The sequence below is a fragment of the Macadamia integrifolia genome, unplaced genomic scaffold, assembly GCF_013358625.1.
Source record: "Macadamia integrifolia cultivar HAES 741 unplaced genomic scaffold, SCU_Mint_v3 scaffold3149, whole genome shotgun sequence".
In the NCBI taxonomy this organism is placed as follows: Eukaryota; Viridiplantae; Streptophyta; class Magnoliopsida; order Proteales; family Proteaceae; genus Macadamia; species Macadamia integrifolia.
The window spans coordinates 19,898-29,099 of NW_024869245.1; the positions used below are offsets into that span (position 1 = coordinate 19,898).

Sequence of the window (9,202 nt, forward strand, 5' to 3'; positions counted from 1 at the left end):
CTTTTTTTTTTTCTTCTCCCCCTCCCCCTCTTATCTGGCAATCCTTATATGCTGATCGTGCCGGAACGTTGTTCCGTAGATAATAAATTTTATTCATCAAAAAAAAATATATATATATATATATATATATATATGTCACCATGGTTCAAGTGAAGGCATTGACTGTTATTGGACATGGCTTCCTTTAGGGTTGGTTGATGTGACTGAGGATGAGGTATAGCCTGTAGGTGTGTAGTGGGATAGTCTTAGTAAAAGGGCAAGGGGGTAGAGATCCGAAAACCAATCCTGAAATGGATCCAGCCTCAGCATTACCAACACCAACATTGTACATAATAGGACCATCCAAATTGGCAAATAGATTAGCAATTGGTTCCACAGGTCTATCCATAAATAGTGATGCTAAATTGAGTTCATCTCCTTCATCCATCACAGGAATAGCTGAACACAAGAGATTAGCCTGATCCATGGTGCAAGGCTGAGACAAATCAGCAATAGGAGATTTTCCTTTAGACTTGGATGTTTCAGTATTGTCATGGTTGATGGGGCCAATATCAGTCAGAGGGTCATTCCAAGGCCAATTATTGACCAATATGGGAGTGGTGAGTGCATTTTTATAGTATCCCTTGGGAGTTAATTTGACACAAGAGTTGTCTTTAATATATGGGCAGAAATTGGTGGTATGACAGATACGACCACATATGAAACAGATTGAATATAGTTCATATTTCAGCTAAAATTCATAGATGTTTTTTAATTTGGAAAAGAGTCCAACAGATCTGTTCTTTTTTAAAAGAATTTTCACTCTGGCAGTGGATGGTGGCAACCCTATTTCCACTGGATTCAATCATCATTTCAACACAATGACCCACACATGTAATAGCATTCTTAATACTATCCTCAACAAAGCATGGTTCAGGCATACCTGAAATCTGGATCCATAATGGAACAAAGTTCTGCTCAGCTTCATAAAGATTTTCATCAGGTAAGTAGGGGACCAGGTGCACCATTGAGGTTTCATACCACCAAGGAGCATTCTTAAAAACTCTATCACAAGCAGCACTATTAATGAATTCCTCGAAAAAGTAACCTTTGCCATAACATACAACAAACGCTGCACCCTTTGACTCCCAGAGATTGGCAATCTAATCCCTTAGAATGTTGTGGTTCGGCTTAGGGAAGCCAATAATGTACCCAAAAGAAGAGATTGGTGAGGCACAATAGCCCTTATTTAGTGGCCCATCATCAGTGCTAGATTAGTCTATCTAGCAGCACTCCAAGTTGAGCAAAACTGTCCACAAAATCTAACATTCTTCCTGGGACCCCTGGTAGAGGTGCTTGCAGGTGTATGACCGCATATTTGGACCAAAGCCACCAAATAGGGACAGGAAATTCTCCAATGAGAAGTGGATCGATGGCAGATTGCAGAAATCACAATGTCCAGATGGTGAGAGAAAAGTCTCTTTTCACCAGTTAAGTGATTGGAAGAAAAGAGTTGTCAAAAGATTCAAGATAGACAATAAAAATGTCAAAAACTCTGCCATGATCAATAAACTCAGGTCGTCTCCATTAGTATCACCTATAGCATACAGAAGGGCCTTCAACAGAGTTGAATCACAAGATGGGAGTGTGACCACAGACCATAGAAGACGGTTTGCACAGAGGCAAAACTGATCAAAATCAGTCATTGGATGTTGACAGCAGAAACATTGTCTTCCTTCTACATAGAGGAGCTTTGTTGGTCTTCAATGTACGTTGGTTGCCGCACAGAGCAAAAAAACATATTTGCACAGCAGTAAGATTGATCAAAGTCAGTCAGGAGGAGTTGACAGTAGAAACATCGTCTTCCTTCTATATAGAGGAGCTTTGTTAGCCTTCACGGTGCATAGAAAACTGATAAGATTAGTATGCTTCGGCTGGATCAAAAGTAGGAGGTTCAGACATTGAAGAGTAGAATGGATGAAGAGTGTAGCGGATTGGGAAGTAATGGGTTAGGCATTGCTCGTATGAATGTAGTGTATGAAGAAGTGAGAAGGTAGATTTGAAGTGGTGGGTGTGTTTTTAATTAGAGCAGACGTTTGAGGGTTTGAGTAATGAATGGGTAATGAGTTGGGATGAGTTAGAGAGTGAAATAGGGGTAGAGAAATATGAGGATAACCTGACTCACAAGAGGGGTAATGGAGGGAAAGAAAAACACCTAATAGGATCACCGACAAACTCTTCTTTGGGTAGAGATGCTCAAATGGGTAGATGGGAGAACCGCTGGCTAAGACCAGGTAGTGGAGGAAGAAGCTAGAGGATAGAAGAAAGGAAAAAACCAGAGAGAAACTTGATGAAGCAAGGTTATAGTGATTATACTTGCAGAGGTCGGAGTTGTAGAGGTCATATGAGGGAACTCTCTTGATTCTTGTTGAAGTCAATCAATCTGCATAGTTAGAAAGCTCGGAACAGCAATTAAACGGGTTCATTTCACTTTGTTGTACTTCTCCAGTGAAGGTTTTGTGACCCCCCATATTTTTATCATTATTATTTCTAAGCTTATATTGCATTTTTCATTTGTTTTGGTAAGCATATTACTTTTATTCGTTAAGGGCTTATTATTGTACTTGGTTAAGTAAGTTATTTGACTCATGTACCTGATTAGCTAATAAATTTTTAAATTAAAAAAATTCTAAGGTTTTATTGTTTTTGGACTAATGTTTGTATTAGATATTAAAGTCTTTTAGGCCAAAATTCCATACTTGTAACATGATCTCTTACATCTAATGCATTATGTTTACGATAATATATTTCATATTTATTTGCTATCATGAATAAAATGTTTATGAATTACCATATTTAGCATGTTGCCATATTTAGAAATTTCCATATTGAGGATGTTTTCTATTTTTATTATTGGTTAGAAGTACAAAACTACCATAATGAGAATGTATCCACCTTGATGATTGTTAAATTCGGAATGTGCCACATTGACTGATAGGGTCTACAATAGATCAATTTTATAGGCTTAGGTTGGGATATTTCTCGTTAAATATCGAAATAGTCTATCTTATTGTTTACACCTAAGTCAAACTCATGAGCATTTTGTAGCAGTCAAAGTCTGTGAGTTTTAATAATTTTAGTGATTAAGCTTTCATTTAGTAGGTTAGGTTCTAAGATTATGGAACTGCCATTGACTATTTTTGATGGATTGTAGTTGAGGAGACCATACGGCAAAGGATGGGCTCTTGCCATGACAAATAAGTCTTTATTTGGTCGGTCTCACTTAAAATATGAGAGTTGATGTTTTGAGCTTTACAGTTTTAGAGGTTCTTGTCTTGCTACCGCTGGTGACAAAATTTTTGGAACGGTGTTATTTCAAACATCTCACCTTGCATTTGAAAGAATCCATTATGTGTTTTACGATCACCACGATGATGCAGAACCTTTTCTGGCTTTGTGTCTTCCTATTATTATAGTCTGGATCCTCTACCCACATGAGGCAAGAATTTCCCTTCTCACATGTCATGTTTAAATGACGTGTGCAAGTCACAATCGGCAACCCCCTCTTCAAAATTGTATTATTTTTCAAATAGAAAAATATGCACGACCCACATATTCTTCTTCTCTACTAACTCCATCGTCCCATTCTTGAAAACAAGACTGAAAAAAATCTAATTAATTTCAATTATTCATAGCTATTTATATTTGATTGTTGAGATGTTAATATGCCTCTTATTCTTGCATATTGTATGTTTTGGTAAAAATTTGTGATTATGTTTGCCAACTATGACTTCCCAATTTTCTTTCATTAAAATTTGAATGATTTTAATTTTGAGGAACAAACAAATCCTTTAATGTTTTTCTAGCTATTATAGAATGGACACAAGAGTTGATGAGCCTCCCAAACAAGTGGTTGATTGCTCCACTAAAGCTAAAGCCCATTATGAAAAGTGGGAGGAGTTAAACTAGTTATTTTTTATGGCCATGAAAAATACTATGAAGAATACCACTTAGAAATTTGTCATTTTGACTGAGAGTGCTTAGGAACTACTTGCACCTATAGACAAAGAATTCATCGTTCATGATAAGGCTGAGAAGAACACTTATATGTAGATTTTTACACCCACTCATTATGATAGTTTATATTAAAATAAAAAAACCACTAGAATCCAAACAAGCTCTTAAGTCACTATACAAATAAGGGATAAACAAACAGCCCCTTAGGGGCCCTTGTCTTTAAGATACAAACAAACAGATCATTAGTGCCATTTTCTTACAAGTTATAGGCAAACAGGCCTTTACCTCACAATTTATTAATGAAATAAACAAATAGGCCTTAAGTTTTTTTTTTTCTTACCTTTTCGGTCAACGCGACCAGATTTTTTCGGTGAGTCGTTGGAAAACCCGATTGGGTCAAATTTCCAGCTTAACGGGTCGGGCATCCGGCTTGATCTGGCTCAATTGGTTCACCCATGGCCCAGTTCGGTAGAACCATTTAGGGTTGGCCTACCGTTCAAGTAGACCCCTAAAGGGATTTATTTTGTTTTAAATCTATCAATGGGCCAACCATGACTTAATATGACTTAAGTCCATTACTGAATCACTTAAGAAATAGATCCAGCCCATAACCTAATTACTTAAAAAGTAGGCCCAACCCATGACTTAATATAAGTTTAGCCCATTACGGAATTATTTAATAAGTAGATTCAGCCCATGATTTTAATTGACCCATAACTCAAAACCTGAGGGGACAAGTGTATTTTAATATTTGGATTTCTAAAACCCTACCTTTATTTCATTTCTTTCTTCCTCCTAACTGCCACCTGTAACTTATTTACAGTTTTTTTTTATTAATCAAATAACATGGGAGAAGCAAGACTTGAGAAAATAAGATTGAAACTCTAGATAAAAAACTAGGGTATCAATAACAATGGTTCAAAACAATATCATGATATATTCATGAATATGATCCAAGAATACAAAAATTGTATCGGTTCTTGTCCTATGTGGTATACTTCGATGCCACTTGTTAGAAAAACTTATGGGTTCAAGTATGAAACCCTTATAGAGGAAACCACCCAGAGGAAACCAAAAACATAATTTGATGAAACTCAATGGAAATCAATATATACTTTGCACCTCTTATGGTGAAGACGAAATCAATGCAGTTCTTTACAGTTCCCTTCTCTTAGCTATGAATCTTCTATAACCCTTCAGACTTCCTTGAGTTCTCTTACTTTTGTGGTAAAATGAGGAAGAGTGAATGATGGTTGTAGGAACTAGTATATATATATAATACTTTCTTGACCCAAAACCCAAAACCACAATGGGTTGAGCCAATGTATCCCTAAACTGGAAAGTAGACTCAACCGATTATGTAATTTGGCTCTCACCTTATTTAATCAATCCGAATAATTAATGAAGCTCATAATTCCAACATTTGTTTTTCCACACTCACAAGGGGAAAGAAAACCCTCCCTTCGACATTGCCGTAGACAGGAAGAATCCTAACCCCCAAAAAAATAGTCACCTAAAAAACCTGAAACGGAGTCTACCCATAGCATCCCACATCACCACTCATTTCGTCACATTGACTAATAGAAATTGCCTTTATTTCAATGTCTACAAATCAATGAAAGCCGACATTCATTGCAATCAGATTGAAACAAATGGTTTATTAGGCTGACATATACTGCAAGGTTTTGAATGGCCTACACATACCATTCATATATTCCAGCTTCATGTGATCCTTTTTCTTAATCCTTGGGATTTTGATGTGGGTATGAGATTGCTTGGTATCGATTTTGGTTGTTAAAGTCAAAAGATTGGAAGAGCATCAAAAGAAATTTTAGGTTTTAGTAGGTGCACATGTGAGGGGAAGAGAAAATTGGTGGTTGTAATTATGCTTGACTGCAACTACTCGAGCAGGCTTGGCTTGGCACATTCAAAGTCATTGCATGCCCCACAAGGTAAGTGTGCTAAGAAATGCAATGGTGGTCCATATTATAGCATCCACTATGGTGATTATCACCACCACTCCATATTTCCCTTCACACGTGCCATGAAAAAGCACACAGAGAGAGAGAGAGAGAGAGAGAGTGAGCACCAGCTACTAGCAAAAGCTGAAAGTATTACTTCCACAGCGCTGGGAAGGTACCAAAACAGTTCATATTCATTCACTATATGTAGATCCAAAGAATGGTAGCATTTAGTGTCTCTCTATCCATGGAAAGAAAGATGGGAGCTAAAAAAGTCAGATTATAAGCGCAATGACATCTTAAGGATCAAACTCTGTGTATACTGTGAAATTTTTAAGTTTCAATGCTAACATCAATGTGTGGGGAAAAACATAAAAAGAAACAAAAAAGGGGGAGGGAGGGGGGAACCCAAGTTCAAAGCAAATTCTCAGGGGTACTGTACATATCCTCCCATGCCAGCATAAGGAAACTCTTGTGAAAAGATCAGAGGAAAACATGAAAAGGAAAGAAACCAATTAAGCAGCTTTCTTTTGTTTCTCCATCACTGGTGCTAGACGGGCTCAATGTCTTTAAGGAGCCCTACTATCTGATGCATACTTGGCCTCTTTGATGGAAGGTTAGCTGTGCATAAATACCCAATTCTTAGAGCCTCTTCCATCTGGGTTTCTGGCCCCAAGCCTCGAATTTTTGGATCTATTGCACTTAAACCTTGGTTCTTTCTGACTAGTGCTCGCACCCAATTCACTAAATTTGAGTCTTGTCCATCAGGGTAATCATCTCCTATAGGTTTCTTCCTTGTAATCAATTCGAATAGAACAACTCCAAATCCATACACATCTGATTTTGGTGTTGGAGAACCTGCTTCTTCTGGTTGAGAAAATTCTGGAGGTGCATACCCCTGTGAACTAAGAGCCATCTCATCCTCTACTCCATTGCCAAAAATCTTAGCCAATCCAAAGTCTGATAGCCTTGGGTCCCAATTTGAATCAAGATAAACACTGCTAGCCTTAACATCTCTGTGAATTATCGGAGGGGAGCAACCATGGTGAAGGAAGGCCAGAGCTCGTGCTGTACCTAGCGCAATCTTGTGCCTAAATCTCCAAGATGTCTGTATCCCTTCAGATCCAACATTTTGTATTGCATTATTATTTTCTTCCCATGTATCTGTGCTCCAATCCTCCATTGTTTGGACCCCAAGCGGTAGATCATGAAGTAAATTCTGCAAATTTCCATTCTCCATGTAATCATAGATTGCGATCCTCTGATCTCCAGCTAAACAATATCCTGTCAAGGGAACAAGATTTGGATGTCTTATACGACCAAGGTATTCGAACTCCCTTGCAGCTTCATGGTCAGTCATGGTGGATCCATGTACCAAAACCTTTACAGCTACATGGATACCTCCAGGTAGGAATCCTCTATAAACAGGACCAAATCTCCCTTCTGCCAACAGAGTCCCCCGATCAAAATTTGAAGTTGCGGATAAGAGATCTGCAAAGGTGAAGCTCAACAAAGGTTTCTCAAATATTACTACGGGGACTGATGTCGCAAGCTTGACATCAGCAACCCAAGTAGTTGAATCAGTCTGAAACGAGAATGGGCCGGAGATGTTCTGTTCATCTTTGTATGCCTCTTGCTTAACTACCCACATTCTAGATTTCCTTCTACAACCAAAGGCTAGGCACAGCAACCCTAAAAGCAAACAGATAAGGGCAAGTGATATAGCTAGAGCAAGCTTGAGTCCATTATGTGTAGTGGTTTTTCTTCTGAAGAGATTGGGGTTTGCAGCAATGGGGCAGGTGTTTAGTGACCCAATGAATGCAGACTCAAGGGTCTCAGGAGAGAATTGTGAAGCACAAAGTGTAAAGTTGTTGTAAGAGAAATTGAATTTCTGCATCTTGGGTAGTTTCAGAAGCATAGAATATGGGATCTCCCCAGTTAAATTGTTTTGAGAGACATCAAGAACTTCCAGATTGTTGATGCCAAGATAAGTGATTCGACCAGTGAAATGGTTTCCAGAAAGATCTAGCGTACGTAAGCCATCCAATTGGGAGATTGCAGGGGGGATTCTCCCTGTGAGACCAGTTTGGGACAGATTAAGATACTCTAGAGCAGAAAGCTTTCCAATTTGTGGGAATTCTTGCTTGGAAAACCTATTGTGTGCAAGATTGAGGTGCCTGAGATTCTGTGCTTTATTCAAATCCTGGAAGAAGGTTCCACTGAATTTATTGACAGACATGTCAAGAAAAACCAAATGAGACCAGTTGAAGCTAGAATTGGAGTGTACCTGAGAGATGTAACCTTCAAATTGATTCTGGCTAAGGTCGATAACTTGCAGTGGCTCCTGAAACACAGAAATCACAGAACCCTGAAACAGGTTCCCAGAAATATTAAGATAAGTGATTGATTGGAGTCCAACAAAATCCTGAGACTTGCCATGAATCTCATTTCCTGCAAGGTTCACAGTTCTGAGCTTTGGAAACGCAGCACCAAAACCATCTGGAAGAGTCCCATTCAGGAGATTGAACGAAAGGTCAATAGAGACCAGAGATTGACAGTTCAGAACCCCAGAAGGAATGCTACCAATGAACCGATTTCGATCAAGTTTGAGAACCTGAAGGCTCAAAAGAGAACTGACGGATGCAGGAAGCTCGCCGGATAAGCTGTTGAAGGAAAGGTCGAGGCTTTGTAATGCGCCGAAGTTGCCGACGTTACTCGGAATTGACCCAGAAATCTGGTTATACGAGAGGTTAAGAATCTTCAGAGTACTCCCCAAACCCCAGAAATCAGAAGACAATCCAGTGATTTTGTTGTTGCTGAGATCCAAAGATTCAAGCTTGCTGAGCTTTCCAATAGTGTTATCAGGGATGAAACCAGAGAGGGCCAAATCAGAAGCCACTAACCCAATGACATTTTCTTGATGGGAATCACAGAAGACCCATTGCCATGAACACACAGAAGCAGAGAAGTTGTTAGCTTTACCCATTTTCTGAAAGAAATCGTGGACGTAGAACCCATCCGTATTGGGTTGTTGAGAAACAGATTGCCTGAAGAAGAGGGCGAAAACCAGAATGGAACAGAATAAACAAAGACCCATCTGGGTAAAAAGCCTGCAACTCAGGAAAAATTGCAGAAAATCTTCCAACTACCTCAAAAGCTACACACTAGAACCTGAAACCCAACCTGTTTGAAATAAATGGTCATCAAAAATCTGTGCGGATTCAAACTATTCTCAGAAGCTTCTA

General features: G+C 38.8%; 1 protein-coding gene across 2 annotated transcripts; it reads right to left on the bottom strand.

Annotated features, from left to right (window-relative positions):
- Positions 1-6,256: 6,256 nt before the first annotated feature.
- On the bottom strand, positions 6,257-9,196 carry LOC122067823 (probable LRR receptor-like serine/threonine-protein kinase At2g24230). 2 transcript variants are annotated; one of them, XM_042631669.1, is made up of 2 exons: positions 8,245-9,196; positions 6,257-8,160 (listed from the first exon to the last, which is right to left on the bottom strand). In XM_042631669.1, exons 1-2 carry the CDS (start codon positions 9,052-9,054, stop codon positions 6,508-6,510), a joined length of 2,463 nt encoding a protein of 820 aa, XP_042487603.1. In that variant the 5' UTR covers positions 9,055-9,196; the 3' UTR covers positions 6,257-6,507. The 2 variants fall into 2 exon arrangements, with proteins under 2 accessions (XP_042487603.1, XP_042487602.1); XM_042631668.1 differs by having other exon boundaries at positions 6,257-9,196.
- Between the last annotated feature and the right edge of the window lie 6 nt (positions 9,197-9,202).